General features: G+C 44.3%; 1 protein-coding gene across 1 annotated transcript in view; it reads right to left on the reverse strand.

The window, feature by feature from the left end:
* The window catches only part of LOC308403983 (transmembrane protein 132C), a 172188-nt gene that overhangs the window by 20723 nt on the left and 129177 nt on the right, over nt 1–22288 (reverse strand). The window contains exon 5 of the mRNA XM_080893796.1: nt 7774–7917. Within this exon, the coding sequence (XP_080749922.1) occupies nt 7774–7917 (144 nt within the window). The remainder of the gene's footprint in view (nt 1–7773; nt 7918–22288) is intronic.

Below are 22288 nucleotides of genomic sequence, written 5' to 3' on the forward strand. Positions count from 1 at the left end.
CTGCAAAAGGAGAGGATCTTGAAGGGGACAACATCAGCTAAATTAAAAAGTTTTTATCTTATTTTAAGTGTTTCTGAAGCACGTACTATGGAATTCACTGGTTGGAAGAATCAGGCTTTATGTTATGCTTGAATTTTACTCTAATTTACGCAGGAATGGAATCTAACTCACGGTGACACGGTGGTTAGCACTGTTGCCACACAGCAAGAAGGTCCTGAGTTCAATTCCACCATCAGGCCGGGGTCTTTCTGTGTGAAGTTTGCATGTTCTCCCCGTGTTTGCGTGGGTTCTCTCCGGGTACTCTGGCTTCCTCCCACCGTCCAAAGACATGCAGCTTGTGGGGATAGGTTAATTGGATAATCCAAATTGCCACTAGGTGTGAATGTGCAAATGAATGTGAGTGTGAATGGTTGTCTGTCCCTGTGTGTTAGCCCTGCGACAGACTGGCGACCTGTCCAGGGTGTACCCTGCCTCTCGCCCTATGACAGCTGGGATAGGCTCCAGCACCCCCCGCGACCCTGAAAAGGATAAGCGGAAGCGAATGGATGGATGGAATCTAACTAGCCAAATCATTGGGAACTTCAGTAGCACTTTAGAATACAGCCATACTTGCCAACCTTGAGACCTCAGAATTAGGGAAACATTCAAAAGGGCTGTTGGGGGGTTGATAAATAAATTTTACAGTGTTTATTTATTGGATAAAATAAGTTAAATGTCACTGTTATTATTGGCTGGCCAGAAACGGCTGGGTGTCCAAATTCAGAGGCTGCTTCCACCTGAGGACCCGGCCTTCGCGGTCTAAAGAAAGCCGGGTAGTACGTCACGAGCTCTCTCGGTGGAGTGAAACTCTGCCGTCTGCTCCTTGCTATCTAAAATATAACCGGGCACTGGCGTAAATTCTTGACCGTCTCACACTTCTGTTTAATCAGTTTTCTGTTTGACTTTTATTCAGCTGTGTGAAAACCCCGGAGGAACCCACCCGAGGGATTAATAAAGTTAAAATTAACCTAATCTAATAACTTTAATCTCAGCCAAACCATTTTACTCACAAACAAATAAAACACTGAAAAAGCCAAACAATAACATTTTTAAGTTATCAAAGTGACTTATATATCATGTTTAACCCGAGTAGCGAAAGACTGCGGGGGTTTGAAAACGATGTGTCGGGTGTTTGGTGTTCTCGCCAGCTCAGATATTTGAAGTTTACACAGCTACATTCTCGCCTGAAAATATGTTAAAAGTTTATTTTGCGACCCAGAAAGAGAAATAAGAGTAATATTAAACTAAGTAGCTGCCGTCATTGTTGGAAACTGGAATTGGCTGGGCCGCACTATGAATTCTGCGATATGGTTTTTCAATTTTGTTGTCCGGGTGGAAAATCGGGAGAAATTCAGGAGAATGATGGCTCCGGGAGATTTTCGGGAGGGGCACTGAAATTCAGGATTCTCCCGGAAAAATCGGGAGGGTTGGCATGTATGAATACGGCCTGTCACTAAGGGTGTAATTCTGCTAGAATTAAAAGGAATTTCAGTGTAATTTATCTGGCATTACAATGTAGTTACACTTACTTACAAACATCTACTAATAGATACACTTGAGTAAAATACAGAAGAAGAAATAATTATACTGTAAGTAACTTTAAGTAATGCACATTTATAGGTATTTTACAGAAAAGGAGGGACAAGTGATAAACAATAGTAATTTTAACATTTTTGGTGCAGATCCACAAACATTGTGAACAGTTTCTGATTGTAACTGAACTGATTGCACACTACTTAAAATTACTCATGGTATAATTATTTGTTTTTTTCTTTGTACAAACTTGAATTGCTACCCCCTATTTATAACATTTGTTATTACACCAGCCATTCTTAAACTTTTAAAAAGTCTCCTGCACAGCAGCGAGCTATCAACAGCAGTGGACTCTATGACCAGAGACCAAAAAGTTCTGAAAGCCCCTGTGAGAAAGATGAAAAGCACGCTGTAGGGCATCCTTCAAGGCTACATCTAACCATCAGAGAACTTCTGTTAAGAAGTTACGGTTACATGTTTCCCTCCCCATCTCCAGCTGCCTCCCTCTTCCCACTCCTCCACAACCACCCACACATGCAGGGCCTTGGAGTGGGGGTATGTCACCAGGGTGCAGAGGAGGCTACCCTCCCCCCCCCCCCCCCCCCCCCCCCCCCCCCCCGTCCCCTTCTGGCTGCCTCTGCCTCAATTTTATCCCACAACTTAGACATTCACATTATTCACACTCTCATTACACATACATATAGGATCTTGGGGGTGGGCACAATCACGGAGTCCAAATTACCATCAGGGTGTATACCTCACCCCTGACGTCGTTGCCCACCTCTCAATTTTAAATACACTTAGTCATTGAGGGCTAGCAGGAGGGACTATGCGCTTACCTGCTGCTCCTTGGCAGGTAGCTCCATGCCCTCCTGGGTTTTAATTGCACCTTAGAACACATATGCATCAACACTACAATGAGCGGGTGGAGGGAGGTTTGGAGTCTTCTCCCACCCCCATTCTCCGCGGCCTGCTGGAGCGGGAGGGCTAGTAGGAGGAGTTGGCCGTCCGACTGCGGTCTGGGGTGTGGGGCCTCCCTGCTGCTGCGGAGTCGGGGTGGTCTGCCTCTCCCCACCGCAGGGAAAAGGGTAACACCACCTGGGTCTGGGTGCAATTCCCCCCTCCAGGGGCAAGGGTACCTAGACCTGGTTTGTAGAGTACGCTTGGGGAGTGTGATTGTGTGTACAGCGTCTCTTTATGTCTGTCTCCACGTTGGTTGAGTGTGGAGTGAATGCATATGAGAGCATGAGGGTGGGAATGGATGTTTGTGTCTGTGTGTGCCTGTATGTCTGTGTCTATATGTCAGGTTGGGTATCAGACGCCACCTCTCTGGGGACACCTCAGGCCCTCCAAGGTTTGGAGGCCTATCTCCACCCACCACCACTTCCCCTGCCGGTGGCCGACTCCCTCAGGTGTCGGTGTGTTGGTGGTTCTTTGTGTCTGGGGGTGGGCGTCCGGGTACACACCGGCTCACTCCTTGGCGGCCGCTTGTCGGGGCCTGGGGCCTGGGGCTCGCTCGGGCCCCATTGGAGGTGGGGTGCCCCCGGCCTCTCGGCCTGGGGCTCGGTCACTCAGGCACAGCTGGGGGCCGGCGGAGCTCACGGGCGCGTCACTGCAACTCCCCCTGACTTCTGCTCCGCGGCTGCTGGGCGAGCCCTCATCTGGGACTCTCCTCAGCTCTTACTGGAACAGTGGCGCGGCTGCCCCTCTGTTGGTCTTCCATGGTCTCTTGTGTTCTGGGGGCCTCTGGATGTCTGGAGTTTTGATCTCCTCCATACCCGCTTCACACCCTGGAGGACGGGGCTGTGGCCCCCCCACACTCCCTAGCAGATCATTACATGGAGAAACCTTTGGAATGCAAGCATGCTGATCCACACAGGTATGCACACATGGGTATTCACAGACGCGGACTAAAGCTTTCTTGGCTGCTACCTCAAAGCACACTGTGCGCTGTCTATCTTGCGTGCTGCACAATATCGTTTATTATTTAGTAAATATTGATATCTATGACTAGCTAGTTTATTGTGATGGTGCTTTGTTTTCTCTATTATTATGTTGCTCTTTGTTGTTTGCTGTCTCCTCTGTTTGTTTTTTTTGTTTGTTTTTTTTTTTTTTTTCTCCATACAGGTGACCCAGGAGTTCTTTTTTTTTTTCTCTCTCTTCCCCCCCCTTCTCACCGTCTCTTCTCCCCTTTGGTTTTCTTTCTTTCTCTCCCCCTCTTTCTCTCATTCATTCCCCCTGTCCTATTTATTAAAAAAAAAAAAAAAAAAAAAAATGACAAAGGATGAACTGAAGCTCTGCCATCACGTAATGTCGCATACTGCTGTTTCTGATGTCATTTAGAAAAAAAAAAAAAAAGAACTGCACAGGCCTTGCATTTTCAAGTGGACACGTGAAGGATGAGTGGATATTTCCTCTGTGTTATTACGCCAAGTACGGAGAACGTACAAAGTGGTACCTTGTAATACAGTGCAATGAAACACAGACCGACGGCTTAAAGAAGCTTTTAAACGTCTGTACGAGCGCGGTGTCCTTCCCCTGGTTACAGTCAGTCATGGAGCAGATAGGACTCAGTGCTCCCGATGCGGGAGTGTGTTTGAACAGATAAAGATGTCAGAGGAGTCCCTGCTCTTTATCAGCTCTCATTGTTAGCCTCTTTTTCTCTCACCACACTCAGTCTGCTGAGACTGAAGTGCTTTGACAGTCTCTTCATCTCTGACTCTACTTAGTTGGTGTGAAGCAACTTAGCTGCATGAGCAGCGAATTGCAGGCTATGCGATGCCTGACCGAAAAACGTGCAGGGCTCACTCACCATATCTAGTAGCTAAATGAAAAAACTACAAAAAAAAGCCTACAAAATTTAAATTAATAAAAAAATTGTAAACATCTGGTATTTATTAACGTACAGCTCTGCTACGGTATTCTTAATGACAAGGAAATTACTGTAACTGCCTGCTAGGAATTTGATCAACACCCCACTAATCTAGGGAGAAACAATTACGGAAAACATGGCAGCTGACATCGTGCTGTCCCCTCCAATTACACAGGCGTGCTTATACCGCCCTGCTGTGCGCTCTGATTGGCCAGAATAGACTTAAATCAAAATTGCGACATAAGGGGACACTGCCACTTAATCAGCAGGCCCTTTAACCCCTCCTCCACCCTCACCACTGGGTATGTGTCGCGCCACGCCGAGGGTGGAACTGCCTCTGCGAGTTACACGCTCTCCGTCATTCTTCTTTACAAAGTATCGTAAACGTCCAGGAGGATCCACCGCCACATTAATCAGGCGCATTAGGCAGCTAACGGGAGAATACTTACAGAGGACATTAAGGCTGTCTCTGGATCTAGCCCAGGAAATTAACTACTCACCAGACAGTCACAATCCAAGGCAGATATGAGCGATGGGAGTAGGGAGTATGAAGGTAGGATGAGTCTGTCTCTGGCTTGTACACAGAGCCGGTTTGACAGAAGCAATTAAGCTGCTCAGACATCTCTGCATAAGATTCAGCGCTCACTTCAGTGCAAGGAAAAGGTTTGCACATAGCAAGGTTTCTAATGATTATGCTGCGCGACGATAGCAGGAGTTGCAGGAGCTCGCTCATAACACGACCTTCATGGCTAATGTGAAGATGGAAGATTATCCCTGCAATTTCATGAATGTGTGTGTTGCTGTTGTTATTTCAATGATTCTTTTATTTGTGCGAGCTGCTGATATACCGCACATCTTTTCTGACTAGAATTCACAGTTCAGTTCTGAAACAAGAAATTGTTTAATGCTGAGCGTGAAGACAGAGCTCCAAGTTATTAATGCTGCAAATGTTATGAATGAATTGTTATTTTGCAGTATCAGTACTTTCTTCACACAGAGGCAAGTTCTATACACTTAAAAGGCTTTTGTCAGTGTTGCCCAGGAGGAGAAAAATTAAATCTGTTACATGGATATGGATTTATGAAGCAAACCATGGGTAACCACAGCCAGTGGAGGCAACCTGAAGAAAGAATAACTTGTTAATCAACATTACAGCAAAAGCTATCACTCCTATGGCTTTGGTTGGACTGTGCTAAGGAGGCACCTGGAAAACAAAAATATGCCTTCTAAAAGAAACGTGGCTTTCTTTGAAAGAGTGCTGGATCTGAGCCAGAGGTAACACTTATTTTGGATTGTGTGAACATGTATAAGGTGATGTAGGCAAGCTAAGTGAAAAAAAAAGAGGACAATGACACAAATGAGATATCAAAATTGCCTCAATCTGACAACACAGCCAATAGAAGAGCTTGAAAAAACATTTCCATAGATTCACACACAGTAAATGCAGCTCATATGGTGAGCTTTGCATGAGCCTTACACGTAGCTGTCAACATGATAACCCAGAATAAGCACAGACATAGCCTTATTTCTTCCTACACAGAACAAATTTGTGTAAACTGCACAAATTCCCAAAGAGCTTTAAAGAAAAATCATGTAACCTGGTATTTCTTTATAATTTACTGTAATTTAGGAGGCTGAAGTAAGTGGAAGCACCATTTCATGTGATGTGATTCACTGTTCTATGTTAAAGTCACTCTGTGTTTATTTAATCCTAATCGTCCAGGTCACAATCTGTCACCTTTATGTATACGATCACAGGCTATGATTATCAAAAAAAACCCTCCTGAGTGAGCAACAGTAAGTATGCTGCAGGTGGGGCTTTTTGTTTTTAAAGCAGAAGCATCCTTCTTCACTTAATCGTCCTCCAGAACACACTTAAGACAATTTAAGGTGATCAATTATGGTAAATGTTCTCGTCTACTATAGCTTTTAATTTTTGACATCACAGCCATTTGGAAATGGAAACAGACCAAAGGCATTTTCATTGTAGGGCTTTTTGGATAGAGCCAGTAGAGGCAGAAAAAATAGTGGGACAATTAAAGGAGAGATGACATGCAGCAAAGAGCCTCAGGCAGAATCTAACCAAGACACTGCAGGAAGGGCCAAACCTTCTGTCCACGGGCCTGCACACTCATCCAAATGAGCCGTGGGGGTGCTGACTGATGTGACTGTTTCTTCTTTGGGTTTGCATTGAGTCTCTTGGATCCCGTCTCAGTGTGACTTCCTTTGTTTGCATAGCAAAGCCACTTTTACACTTTTTTGTTTTTTGGTTTCATGCTGCAGGTTTAAAAGGGACCGTATAAAGAAAAAGTTGTCAGTTGTCACTGCATATCAAACATGCTCTTTCATGTTGTTTTCCAGTGTTTGTTTTCATTTTCTTCAGGGTGCATGTGTGCTAAATGTACTAAACATCATTTCAACACTTTCTATAAAAAATGCACTACCTACCTAATCTTTAATATAATTACATGGGCTCATATGTGGGTTAATTATAATGGCAATTTGAGTTTCCATTGCAAATTGCATTTGATTAACTTAAATGGACTACAGACATTTTAGATTACATGTTGTTCACATTTAACAGATTTACTATTAAGCATTTAAACATATTTTGCAGGTATATCCACACATAAAGGTTATATTATAGATAACTAAAATAAAATAAAATTTGAAAACCAAAATCTTGTTAACTAATATAAAAATAAAAACTAGTCTTAAAAGTAAAGAACTACAAAAAAATGATGTTAAGTTGAAAACCTATCAAAAATAAAATAAAATAAAATATGCCCAAATTGCCTAATGAGACTTTGATGGATGTCTGCAAGACCGGGAGTCAACTGCTTTCAACAAGTTCTGTGTTTTTATTGTTATACCTGTATAGAGTTTCCTAAATCTTGACATATGCCTTTCATACAATAATAATTAAAATAGTAAAATTAACACAGAAAATAATGAAAACTAAAGAAAACTACACTTTTTCAAACAATAAAAATCAAACTGAATCAATAAAACCCACTCTGGAAACTAAATAAAACCAAACTGAACTAAAACCGAAGAGTAGACACATACACAACATTACTTAAGAATGCAAACCCTTTACATACTAGTACTGCGCCTGTCTATATATCTGAAGTCATATTTGCACAGGGCATCACCTTGGTACTGCACTGAGCTGTAGCAGCTCATGTAAAAATAAATAAATAAAATGTCACTCTTTGAAAAACACCAACAGAAACTAATCTGAAGCCTGCGATGGCATGGTGTTTATGCGAGAGCAGAGATTGCGGGAGTCTTTCCCCCCCCTCTTTTCAGAAGTTGATCTTACTGACCTTGACCACGTCTTCATCTGTTGAGCGACATGTCGCCGCTTCAGAGACGTCAGTAACAGAGGCGTCAGTTCCAACAGTCACCACCTTTACAGGAACAGCCACCGTCTTTCCAGTCAATACAGCGGTGTTCAGAATCTCAGAGTCCTGAAGATATAAAAAGAAGACAGAGATCAAAGCAAAGAAACAGTTGGAAAGTAACAGCTTAGAAATGAAAGTTAATCGTTTGTGGATAAACCTTCAGACTAATAACTGATGGATATCTTATCTTATCCTTTATCTTTCCCATACCTTACCTACAATGTTTTTCATAAAAGTCAAACTTAACCTGCCAACACTAGTCAGTTCCATTATGTATAAATTGGCACTTGCTGCCCAATCACACTTAACTAGGCTCTGTGAAAGAAACAGAAGAACCAAATGCTCCAATTTGCCCCTGGACTGCAGTAGAGATCGTTCCAGTAAATGACATCAGTGATCAGACAGCCCCGGTCCTTTAAGTCCACTGGCACAGCTTCATTACTCTGAACAGAAATCTTAACCTTTCATTACAGACACACACACACGCACGCACGCACGCACGCACGCACGCACGCAGTCACACATATACACACCAGCATTGTCACAGAAGATAATCGGAACCAATTAAGATAAGTCTGAGTTAACTTTTTTCTCTCTGAAGTCACCAAAGCACATTGGATTGTCTCTTCTGCCTATTCAGCCCAAAGAAATTGCACTTCAATTACACAAACTGCTACAGAACCCTGAGCGCCACAGTAAATAGTCGCTATTAAGGTCAAAGTGTACTTTTCAATAGTTACAGTGTAGAGCATGCATATATTGCGCCTGGTGAACTTAAGGGACTTCAGCTAATTGTAAAGCATGACAAAAGTCTCTATTTTCAAGATGTTTTCATTCTGCTAAAGAGACAGTCTCACAAAAGCTCAGATTTCCTTGATTTCAATAGGCGAGAACCCAAAGGCATCTTTTTCTGTCCCCACTGTATTGAAGCTTTGCCAGCACTGAAGATGTGTTCCTACTATTTTTTCCCCCCTTTTAACAGAGAAATCTTCCTCTTGAGTGATGCCTGTTGAATTAAACGTCTCATTTGTTTAGTGTTTTATTGCTAAACCTGACAGGCACAGACAGGACCAATCTACAGTGGCTGACTTCCTGTCCATATTCATATATATCCCACAGTCACCGGGGAAGTACACAAGAGCCGTGCACTCGCTTTCCAAAGACTTGTTTGTGAGCTTTCCAATGGAGCTCATTCAAAGAGAAAGAAAAAAAAGAAAAGGAGGATTAAGTTTGATTGAAAGAAAGCTCGTCGTTTGTAAGGCTGGTCATTTGTAGCATCATTCAGCTTTGGAGTGAAATGATTATTAGCTGAGCCAAGAGATACCGATGAATCACAAAAAAACCCACTTAATCTTCAAATGGCGTTTCATTACAATTTTATAGACTGTGACAGTGTTATATAGCAATATAAACCCTTCTCTTGCTGTGCCACTGACTTTGATTCAATTCGTCTTAAAACCGAGGAATGCTGTAAATTAATTCCACGTCTGCTGGGATTCCTCCATTTTCAGAGGGTCGTCTATAATATATGATAGGGTAAATGGTGGGGACCTGGTGAAAGCTGGCGCTAATGTTAGATTACAGCAGCTGGATATGACCTGAGAGCTGTAGAGAGCGAAGCCTGGCAGTAATAAGCCACAGCGGGATCGCACGGTGATGCATCAGCGGTCCGCAAGCTCGGACATAGACAGCGCAATTAAACACATAATAGAGACCAGTGGCGAACATCAGCAGGTTAAAAAAGTGTGAATGAAGAGACAATGAAATATGGGCCTGCGAAACTAAAAGAAATGCACGTGTTCTTACTATAGATCAGGCTGGTCTTTGAGATGCAAGCTTTATTTTGATAGTTCTGAATGTGCCATTTATAATACCAGTGCTACTTTTAGCATGTAAAGATTTCTCTGAAGGCCTCCTCTGCGTCGTATCAGAAACAGCGGGAGAAAACAGCAGCCTTTGATAGGACCAAATACGTATTGCATTTAATGTGAAATTGGCTGAACAGGAAATAAGACACGCTATAAAATAATTGGTTTCTGTGTCGTGTTACGAAGCGAGCTTCCTTTGTACTGAATGCAGCAGATTACAACTCTAACAAATTAACACATCACGTCAAAATGCAGTATTGCCACTATGTTATCTTTTAAATTATTTATGATTTATGATCTGTTGTTACAAGAATAACAAGGCCTAAGATGAGCGGTGACAAACAATGTTTTCATCAGGAGAAATGACGAGAACGATATGCGACATACAGTAACTGTGAACGTCGGCAGCATGGCTACTGACTTATGAGCAAAACGTACAGTTAAGGATATTCTGTGTTTATGTCATGTGTCAATGTCGCCTTTAAATGGGGAGTAGGGATTATCTTTATCAGATAATATTATTTCTTTAGGAGGCCTTGCAGGGAGGAAAAAAAGATACTAGGCTTTCTTATAAAGACCCTTAACAAAACAGATCCTCATGATGACAGCCAGGCAAAGATGCTATAGCTTAGTCACACCTGAAACACCATCTCCAGTGAGCATTGATTTAGAACAGTGATGTGCAGCATGCATCTGAAAATGACACACACATTTAATAAAAACGGAGTACTTTTTATTCCTTCATGCGAAGCAGCAATAAAAATGAGAACTGGCCCGAAACTGTATTGTACCAATCAAGATGTTCTCAGGTTTGAACGGTGGTGTCCTTCACCTCTGCATGCATTATATAGATTTTTAGCCGATACCTTTAGAGACACCTCTAAGTATGTGGGTTGAATGTTAGTTTGCATCTCACCTGTTGACGCCGGTGTTTGTGCTTTACTTACGAGCCGGTCTGGCCCCTCAAGTCTAATACATGGGATTCTTTTTGTCCAATAAGGTGCAGGAGAACTGCCTGTCTGCTTTATCAAGGATCTCTCTGTTAGCATTCAGCACGCTGCTGAGGCTGGTAATGTGCTCTGGGCCATAATTTCTGCCCGTGTCTCACTTGGATCTGAAAATAAGTGAGATTTATGGTGTCAGCCTGAGTGACACAGGCAGCATGAGAAGCAGCAAAGCCTGTCCCGTCCCGCTGTTGCGATTAACTTCTGCTTCAGCCCGGCGTTAACACATCCATATTCTGACCCCGCCATCGGCGCTGCAGCTACAAATGAACAGGTCAAACACATTGTCGAGTTGAGGATTTTAGGGCCTGCATTATTCATAGCGCGGCAGACAGAGGAGAGTGTGGTAAATACAGTGTAAATGCTTAGCGTGTGCACCTGTTTGTGTCAACCCCCACGTCAATGTGGCTGTCCTGAAGCCAGCAGGATGCCAAGATAAAACAAAAACGTAAAAAAAGAGAAAGAAAAAGACATCAGCGTTGAAAAATTCTACGAGTGTTTTGGTTTGACTGACGACTCATCATTGGATGTGAGCCTCTTTATGATCTTTCATGTCATTTCAAGAGCAGGTGCATTAAGACAGCCGTGATGCCTGCCAATAGTCAGCTTAACTACAGTGAATGAAATATTCATAGTTGTGATAAACATTTTCATCCCTTGGTGATAAAGTATATGTACGTGTGAAGAAACTGAAATGGGACAACAGGAACGGCGAATATGCTGTAGACATTAAACGCCACTCAGACAGTGTCCTGGAGCTATTAAGCAGACTAAAAGAGACATGTCCTTTCATCAGCTTTCTCTCTCCACATTGTGCAATGCTCAATGTGGCACTTCCTCCCCTCGATTCTAGTGGGCGTTTAATTGGCTAGAACAGAGAAACATGGAGGAGAGTGGGAATAAAGGCCTTGGTAGCGCCATGCAGAGCGATACATCACTGCATGACAGCGCATTGAAGTGGTGGGATGATTGTGAAGCCAACACAGTGCCTTTTAATGAGGGTCTCTCTCTCTCTCTCTTTCTTTCTCCCTTGCGTCGTTCTCTTTTCATCCCACTTTTACTTCTCCAAGTAAGAACAGGTTACTCTCCTGCCTTCATTTCCCCCTCTTCCTTGTCTCCTCCCAGCTGATGGGATAAAGGTGGCTGCGGTACGCGGCCCATCTCTGCTTGGCAGTCAACCCTCACTGCCTCCTAAAAGACATCTAACCGCCTTTCAGTAGCAGTGCCCTGTCTGGGGTACATGCCGGTCAGAGATCTGATCTGCTCATTACTGTGGGCTGTGGCTGGCAGAGAGAAGATTAACTTGATGGCTGCTTTGATACTTGATCTGTTCAGCTTAAAAGGAGATGTAATGAGGACATGGACATGGATGAACTGGCACCTCAGAATAAAATGTATTGTTAAGGGGGCCACTTTTGTAGATACCTCAGTCAATAATTAAGAGATATCAAAGAAAGGGTACCTTTTTTCCCTATTAAAGTACAGAATAAAAATAAGCCATGAAAGGTGTCAATGCGTGAAAGAGTGTATATTGGGTTTTGTGCCGTTTTTTCCCCTTTAAAATGCACCGTCACTGCCTCGGTAGGAAAAGAGGCAACTGATTAGCATCAGCTGTTTCATATGTACTTCATAATCACTGTGAACATCCATAATTAGTCAGCTGTTTCTCTAGCAGCTGCCTAGTAATATTCAAACACTTGTACAATATAGAAATTACGGTCCAGTGTTTTTAAGCTTTTAAGCTGTTTTCACGCAAGAACTCTGAACTACGTCTCCAGAATCGAGTCAGGACACTGTCTGCTGTTGCTCTCTGCACAATGTAACACACAACAGTACATTCTCACTAGTGGAAATACAATACTCCATAGGCTTACCGGGGATATTCTAACATAGATACAGCTGAAAACTGGTACCTAGTAGGGACCTAGTAGGGTGTCTGAATGCATTTTTGCATTTTCATATGCAGCTTTGGTAAGGTAACAGCTTTATTCTGCTTATATACAGTACATCCATTCCATGTCTACCCCCTTCACAACATCATGGGAGAACTAAGATGTGCTGTATGCAGTGATTACAGCAAAAGTTTACCATTTATCAAATACCACAATGAAAACAAGTTACATGCATGTTGGTTTAATCATTTAAAAACTGAAAATCAGGAAAATAAGAACTTAAGTTCTGGTCTGTTGTGGCCATTTTCGAAAAATAAATAAATAATGCTACTTGTTTCCTGGGTGAGGGACCAGACAAAGAGCGATTCAGAAGACCCTTATGAAAAGAACATCGAGGGAACAGTTTACCCTGCCCGGGATAGGGTTACCGGGGCCCTGCCCTGGAGCCAGGCCCGGGGAGGGTGCCCAAGGGCGAGCGTCTGGTGGCCGGGCCTTAGTCCATGGGGCCCGGCCGGGCACAGCCTGAAGAGGAGACATGGGCCCATCCTCCCGCAGGCCCACCACCCGTAGGAGGCGCCATAGGGGTCGGAAGGTGCTGGAAGGTGCTCCACCTGGAGACTCTGTTGTCCTGCTGGGAGACTTCAATGCTCACGTGGGTAACGACAGCGAGACCTGGAGAGGCGTGATTGGGAGGAACGGCCTCCCTGATCTGAACCCGAGCGGTGCTTTGTTATTGTACTTCTGTGCTAATCACAGTTTGGCCATAACGAACACCTTGTTCGAACATAAGAGTGTCCATAAGTGCACGTGGCACCAGGACGCTCTAGGCCGTAGGTCGATGATCGATTTTGTAATCGTATCACCAGACCTGCGACCATATGTTCTGGACATTCGGGTAAAGAGAGGGGTTGAGCTGTCAACTGATCACCACCTGGTGGTGAGTTGGATCAGGTGGCGGGGGAGGACGCTGGACAGACCTGGTGCACCTAAACGCGTAGTGAGGGTGTGCTGGGAATGTCTAGCAGAGGCCCCAGTCTGTGAGATCTTCAACGCACACCTCCGGCAGAGCTTCAACAGCATTCCGAGGGAGACTAGGGACATTGAGTCCAAATGGACCATGTTCAGCATCTCCATTGCCGAAGCTGTTGCATTGAGCAGCGGCCACAAGGTGGTTGGTGCCTGCCGTGGTGGTAATTCCCGAGCCAAATGGTGGATACCAGAGGTGAAGGGAGCCACCAGGCTGAAGAAGGAGTCCTATCGGGCTTGGTTAGCCTGTGGGACTCCGGAGGCAGCCGACAGGTATCAACAGGCCAAGCGGAATGCGGCTCGGGCAGTGGCTGAAGCAAAAACTCGGGTGTGGGAGGAGTTCGGAGAGGCCATGGAAAAAGACTTTCGGACTGCCTCGAAGAGATTCTGGCAAACCGTCAGGCGTCTCAGGAGGGGAAAGCGGTGCTCTACCTGCACTGTGTATAGTGCTGGCGGAGCGCTGCTGACGTCGACTGAGAAAATTGTCAGGCGGTGGAAGGAATACTTCGAGGACCTCCTTAATCCCACTGACACTTCTTCTGAGGAGGAAGCAGAGTCTGGAGATGAGGGGAATGACCCGCCAATTTCCGGGGGTGAGGTCACTGAGGCAGTTAAACAACTCCTTGGTGGCAGAGCCCCTGGTGTTGATGAGGTCCGCCCCGAGTTCCTGAAGGCTCTGGACGATGTAGGGCTGTCCTGGTTGACACGCCTCTGCAATGTTGCGTGGAGGTCAGGGGCAGTACCCGTGGACTGGCAGACCGGGGTGCCAGTCCACGGGGTCCCCCTTCTTAAAGATGGTGGTCCCCATCTTTAAGAAGGGGGACCGGAGGGTGTGTTCCAACTACAGGGGGATCACACTCCTCAGCCTCCCTGGGAAAGTCTATGCCAGGATGCTGGAAAGGAGAGTTCGTCCGCTAGTCGAACCTCGGATACAGGAGGAACAATGCGGTTTTCGTCCTGGTCGCAGAACACTGGACCAGCTCTTTATCCTCTCGAGGATACTTGAGGGTGCATGGGAGTTTGCCCAACCAGTCTACATGTGTTTTGTGGACTTGGAGAAGGCATTCGACCATGTCCCTCGGGGTGTCCTGTGGGAGGTGTTGCGGGAGTATGGGGTGTCTGGCCCATTGCTATGGGCCATTCGATCCATATACAACCGTTGCAAGAGCTTGGTTCGCATTGCCGGCAATAAGTCGGACTCGTTCCCAGTGGGTGATGGGCTCCGCCAGGGCTGCCCTTTGTCTCAGATTCTGTTCATAATTTTTATGGACAGGATTTCTAGGCGCAGCCAAGTGGCGGAGGGCTTTCGCTTTGGTGGCCTCAGAATCTCATCTCTGATTTTTGTGAATGATGTGGTTCTGTTGGCTTCATCGGGTGAGGGCCTCCAGCTCGCACTGGAACAGTTCGCAGCCGAGTGTGAAGCAGCGGGAATAAGGATCAGCACCTCCAAATCTGAGGCCATGGTTCTCAGCTGGAAAATGGTGGAGTGCCCACTCCGGGTCGGGGATGAGTTCCTGCCCCAAGTGGAGGAGTTCAAGTATCTCGGGGTCTTGTTCGCGAATGATGGGAGAAGGGAACCGGAGATCGACAGACAGATTGGGGCTGCAGCTGCAGTAATGCAGACGCTGCACCGGTCCGTCGTGGTGAAGAGGGAGCTGAGTGTAAAAGCGAAGCTCTCAATTTACCGGTCGATCTACGTCCCTACCCTCACCTATGGCCACGAACTGTGGTTAGTGACCGAAAGAACGAGATCGCGGATACAAGCGGCAGAAATGAGCTTCCTCCGAAGGGTGGCTGGCCTCTCCCTTAGAGATAGGGTGAGAAGTTCGGCCATCCGGGAGGGGCTCAGAGTAGAGCAGCTGCTGCTCCACATCGAAAGGAGCCAGCTGAGTTGGTTCGGGCATCTGACAAGGATGCCCCCTGGGCGCCTCCTGGGTGAGGTGTTCCAGGCATGTCCCACCGGGAGGAGGCCCCGGGGCAGACCCAGGACACGCTGGAGAGATTATATCTCTCGGCTGGCCTGGGAACACCTTGGTGTTCCCCCGCATAAGCTGGAGGAGGTGGCTGGGGAGAGGGAGGTCTGGGCCTGTTTGCTTAGGCTGCTGCCCTCGCGACCCAGCCTCGGATAAAGCGGATGAAGATGGATGGATGGATGGATGGATACTTGTTTCCCACTATTACACTTTTTATACTGAGCTGAGCCTTTAATGCCTGCAGTTTCTTATGTTTCATATGCACTGTCAAAAAAAATAAACTGATTGTGACGATTGGCTATACAGCGAATGAAGCCATTTCAAGTTATTCAAATATTCATTATTTGGTGAATACTTTAGCTGAATCCTTGTTGCTGCTTCGACTCTTTGAAGTCCCTCTGAGCCTCTTCCGTCTAAATCTGACTATATAACCATTTAGATAGTCGGGTCCTTGACTGAGGTGCCTCTTAGTGAAGTAAAAGAATAAATCATCTTCCTTCTGTTCTTTATTGTCTTCTTGCCCTCACACCCTTCAAAAGAAGGGCAACCAGTGATGTATGAAGAACTCCTCTCATTTAATCTGCTTGCACAGTTATGCAAGAGGATTCGCACAACTATTTATGGACAGTATTGATCTTTTAGTCACGCTGACTTGCTCTCAAATGTTAATTATTTATGAGTGCACATAAGTTATGGGTAAACTCTGACTATGTGGAAGTGTCACAACGACATGCTGTAGACAGGCCAAATCTCTCCACAGGTAATTGCTTTATTTGTGCCTCATTCCTTAGCCTGTGTGGATTATTATTATTATTGTGGGCTCTGGTTAATGTCGTAAGATCTAAATAAGTTTGGAAAAAAAATTACACAAATGCATTGCAAAGGGAGACATATTTAGTTTAATATGACATTGTGAACGGGCATTCAATTATAAAACCCTGCTGCATCTATTCATCTTCAGGCAATCTGTAAACCTGCCTGTCCATGAAAATACATTAACAGACTTATTAGTGTCTGTGCTTGCAAAATTAAATATACGTGGATAATTGAGGACTGCTCCTAAAAGGACAGAGCCATCCTCAAGAGCCCGTTGGCCCCGAATTGCCACCCTTGCTGAGAAAGGGAGCTTGTGAATAAAACATGGCTGCCTGCGGAAGCTCTGCATTTTAAGTTTATGGGACGAATCCTCTTGCAGTTCTCATGAATACTATACCTATAATACATCTAGATCAGTGGGTCAGAAGGGAGGCGAAGACGTCCCTGGCGAATTTCCATAACAGTCAGAACCCAGAATCAAGGTCAGCCACCATGGACACAATCAGCTCTGAGCTCGCCTAGAGATGAGCGCGAAAGCTGCGGGGGCTCAGGGGAGGTAGCCGGTCGGTGCTTTGAGTGATGCTGGCTCCTGTACACCTCGTGCGTGCCCCTGCTGTTCGCCCATTGTGTAAGAGCCCAGAGGCCAGAAGGCAGGGAAACAACCCCGCCTGTGCCAGTCTGCTCAATTTCAGCCCGATATCTATCACACACAGCCGATCGATGAAGAGTTCTTCAGCAACAGCCAGCAATGCCTGTAGGGGAATGACCTCTTGATCTCTGTCTGATTTCTTCACCCGTCTCTGATCGAGATCCATACTGCCAGCTTAGCTTGGCTTAGCCTGGCTTAGCTGCCCTCTGGACACAGACCTCTCTCAACAGGCACAAAGGTCAGCTCTATTGGAGAGTCCATTACTGCTAAAAAAAATACACACATTCCTTTCAAACCTCAGTGGGTAAGGATTTAAAGTCAGAGTGAATAGAACTGGACCGGAATGTGAAGTAGGATGTTAACAATCATGGGGAGATGTGAGATATGGACACATGTCACTCTGAAATTGATCTGTCAGTCTGCATCCCGCCCTTTGCGTCATCCCTGCTTTTTTCTTCTTTTTTGAGCTGAACAAACTTTTTTTTCAGCTCAACTTGGCAAAGTCAGGATAGAGAGGTCTGCAGCGAAAGCGATTTAGGTTCAGCGCAATGTATTAGAAAAACAAAACTATAAGTGGTTCCACAGGGCGGTGCAGGTCCTGGGCATTTTCTGTAGGTGCTGGAAAATAAGGCTGTGCACAAATACGGTGTTTTATGCATGAATTATTCAACGCTTCGGAGACCATCTTCCGAGATCTGCAGTGGCACAGTAAACAAGTCCTCTGACCTGACTTGTAGAGAAGCTTTCCAAACCGCAGCGGAAAGGTTAGCTGTCTTAATGGTGACCCGCTAATTTGCAAATGTCACTGTAATGAGCAAGCTTTGAGAGGTATCATCCTGCTCACCTATAATGTTTGTTCTCTGTTTAATAAAATGACTTTAAAGTCTATCCAAGTGACAATGGCTTTGCCATAAAAACCTCAGTGTGTGTGCTCGTTTGTGTGCAGTGGTGCAGTGAAAAGATGGTTGTTCTCGCCGTAAGTGCAGTTATGGGGTGTCAGTCCCTATCGAGAGCATTTTTACATCCTGCGATGACAAAGGAGCAAAGGCACGTAGAAAATGTTTAGGCACGCAGTCTCGAGTACTCAGATCATGGTTTAGAAAAGCATTTGTCACAATCGTCCGACCTAGTTAGCATTACATGTAGTGTGCCACGTGCATACGGCAGCTCCTCAATTAGTGCTACCACTTCATCATCAGCCTCTAAGCTGTAGTAGATGCTAATGGACTGTTTGCTTGGGATGCATCCATCAGCTCTTTATTGTAAACTGCATGACTCATGAGAAGGGGGAAAATGCAATGTTTCATTAAAACAGCAGGGGTATCCAACACAGGCTTGGCCGTAGTGGAATAAAGTGGCTAAGCTTTTCAGAAGACCAAAATCAGGTTTTTGGGAGGTGGGATGGGTTTTGGGGGAAGGTGGTTGTGAAAACTGTACAATGCATGATTGTGTAATACACAGCTTGCATGATTTTACCAGTGCCCTTGATGGGTTTTCTGCAGGATTAGCTGGGATGTAAGTGCTCATCTCTATGTTTGACTATATGTTTGATGAATGGCACTCCAGATTTCACTTGCCTGGTAGAGAAAAGATATGCATTGCAACAGAGGGAATGGAATAGAAAGGAGTAAAATAAAACATTGGTTGGAAGATGCTGATAGATGACTTTATCATGCGAGAGCAGAAGTGGCCAGAGAGGGCCGGGGTGATGATGTATTGGTTAACAATACATCGAAGCAGTACGTGAAAGCTAACGGCTTCTTTCATTTCTCCTCATCTCTATGCCTGAGAATGCTCGTGTGAGTGAGCACAGTTTGGTGTCTCGGCTGGAATAGGAAGACTGATGAGTCAAGATATGATGTATGCCCTGTCCTCCCGCTCCCTCTCCATCACCGGGCATCCACAGCATGGGTAATGATGATGAGGGTAGCCTGGACAGGAGCACATTACTTTACGATGGTAAAAGATAATGGACCAGCCTCCTACTGTGCAGGGGAATCTGCTCAGGCATCCAATTACTTCCCTTGAAATCCATCTCAAGATGACAGAAAAAAACCCACAAAGCTTTTTCACACTTTTACTGAAATGGAGGATGCCCGCATTAAGGAGGCGGAGGTTGAGAAGGGAGGCAATTAATCTGCATTGTTATTAAATAAATTTATGCTCATCTGGAGCAAACAGGAGAAAAATACAGAGTGGAAAAAGGTCTCAAAAAAGAAGAAAGCATCTAAAAAGTAGGGGGAAGAGGAGACAAGCTAGGACAGCCACAGTGGTATTACAGTCGACAGAGGGAGTTCAGAAGCCTTCCCTCGCTCTAAACTGACGGAAACTTTTGAGTACTCTTTTCATTTTCGTCTTTTGAAATAATTGCTGCATTTGCAGAACTCCTGCTTCACAGTTTGAAATTGGTGACAAAGTGGAGAGCAGCGCTCTAAGCCCTCCCAGTGCAGGTGGATCTGTGACAACACACAGGAGGAGCCCTCTTCAAAGAGAGCAGAAAAAGGAGCGCTCATCTTTCAAAACGATGTCAGTGCTTTCCCAGAAGCGTCACCCATAGCAGAGCCATTCACTTGGCATGGGTAATGAAATAAAAGGAGCTTTTTATAATAATCACTTCAAGCAAGGGCGCAATAATTTAGAACACGCCGTAAATGGGGAGGGAATGGGTCTGAGGAGCCGCTGGAGTAATAGACCATAAATGTGATCAAACCAAAAATCAGCTTCCCATTACTAATACTCATTAGCTTTATTACGTTATAACCTTTAGAGACGTGGTCAGTTATGGATCTGCGTTGAGTTTATGAGATTTCTGCTCTAAAAACAATTAGAGCAGTTTTTAAAGTACGAGTGACAAAATTCACTCCAGCTTATTAGACTAATTAGAGCTAATTACAGATGAAAAACACTTTCTAGAGAAGCTGTTGTGTCAACAGATGCCTTCAGCATGCTTTATGAAGTTTGGAAAATTGCCCTCTGTGATTGCGTTTGTCTGCCATCCGCTGCTTCTGCTCTTCTATGCGCTTGTTTTTCCATTTTTTCCATATTATCTATAACTTCAATGTGATGTCAACATTACTGATTTTTAAGCACGGTTACCTTAAAAAAATTACAACAATATCCATAATAGAGAAAGACAAATGCAAATAAATACGCAAAAAAAAAGCTAGTGGTTTGGCTACCTGGAGCTCCAGCAAGTCACATTTTTATATTTCTGTGACACAAAATTTTATATACCCTAAATTTGCAGGGTGTAAAATTTTCACTGCGGTCAACTGAGTTGTTTGCTATCAAGTGCATACCATAGCAACAATGGCTGTTATAGGAAAAACATGTTTAAGTCACCGAAGAGTATAAGAAAAGCTCATTTTAGAATGTAGTTTATAAGTTGGCTGGGATCTGGATCTGTCCCGGAGCTTTTCCCTATCAGTGGATGGCTGTCAGTCCACTGTTTATGCCAGCTGTCAATGCCAGGTGAAAAGCACCCACTTTTATTTACTCTGGAAGAGACTATAAGACTCTGTGAAAGGAGTCTGATATGAGTCAGTGAGTAAGAGACGCTCATTTCAGTTCAGCTGAGGAGATGCTCAACTGTCGGCAAATGCTGCTGTTTTTGTGCCGTTACCTACTGTTAGCCTCTGTTAGCCTCTGTTTGCCAGCATTAGTAAAACTTTCTTTAAAGTAGGCCATTATGCACCCACAGTCTAGCGCTAGGCTGCGATGCTTAGCAAATAAACTCTCATACAATGTGAGAATGTAATCGTACTGTTTGTTAGAGAAAAAGTCAGATTTTTTACATTAGCTAGCATAATGCTAGCTTATATTCAGGTGTTGTTGCATAGCCAGCTCTTTTTGTGGTGACAGGGACACGACAGGTAACTGTGGCAATAACAGGAATAAATGAGGATGTTTATGTATGTTAGAGTCATGGGGAGGAAGTGAATGATATTTTAATAAGATGTCAGTGGCACTGTCGCATTCCTTCGGATTTTAGCTTCTTTGGTGAAGCGAACCCCTTCTGTGATGATAAAACAAAGGTACAGTATGATCCTTCATATGTTAAGAATATAAACATCCCTTTGCAGCACGTCTTTTCCTTTGACGTACTATAAATGTGATTACGGAGAAGTCCTGTACTCAAATATGGTGGGGGATCATGGCAGCTTGCACAAGCAGCAAACAATCTTCTGTGTATTTTTAATAGATTAATTATGGGTTTATGAGAATGCATCAGTTTATTGGAAGATGTAATGAAACACTATTCTATGTATATTTTTGTAGAGCATATACATTTTCTATTAAATAACCTAAAAAATTACTGGCTGTGCCTTTAAAAACGCAACTATATATTAAATTTGGTCAGCCGTCAGGTTTGTACTGTGAAGGAGTATCAGTGTTTCTGATAGATGTAAGAGCATGTAAGTGTATAAACATTAACAATTAGTTTTGAGACAAATGAGAAACTGAATAACCATAATCTTTCTGACTGTTAGATAATTTAAACTGTTAAACTCCTTGATACATTCACCCAAGTATCCTTTAGTTGATGCTGTGTGCTCAGAGAAGGAGAAAAGAACAATTTAATGTCAGAACAGAAGACAGTTCATGGGATATTTTAGACAATAACAGTCAGTTCTTGGAAGGAAGTAAACCGGGCAAGCCAATAGAGATTAAAGTGACTTGGAAAGGTTGCAAATAGGACAAGTTACAAATTGTGATGGCTAAGTGACTGGATCAGAACATCTGCAAAACAGTGTGATGTTCCTGAGATGCTGCGGCTTAACAAAAGCAGTCAAAAGAAGGATAACTGGTGGGATTATGGATGTTCTTGTCGAGCAAAGACTGCACCGTGTGGTCCAAATTCTTAGAAGAGCTTCTGTATCACTATCATAGTAAGAAGCAACCGAAGAGGTGAGACTGGCAGGGCCAACAGACCTGTACACTGCCACAGGACAGTTTTAACATGAGCCTAAAGAAGGCAGGATTGACCTGAATAAAGACTTGGGACTATATGTGACATCAGTCAAAAAACAGGAGGTTTCACCCAACCCAAGAAGAAAAGGAAAGAACAGAAGAGACATTGACTGAACCAGGAAGAAGATTAGCAACAGGGATAGAAGAGAGTAACTCAGGCTCGACTTGGCATCAGCTGATCTAGGAATGTCATCCATAAAGGTGACCAAACAAACTGTTCTGTGTTTCTTTTTTTTTT

The sequence above is a fragment of the Rhamphochromis sp. 'chilingali' genome (genome assembly GCF_963969265.1).
Source record: "Rhamphochromis sp. 'chilingali' genome assembly, chromosome: 10".
NCBI classification, from domain to species: domain Eukaryota; kingdom Metazoa; phylum Chordata; class Actinopteri; order Cichliformes; family Cichlidae; genus Rhamphochromis; species Rhamphochromis sp. 'chilingali'.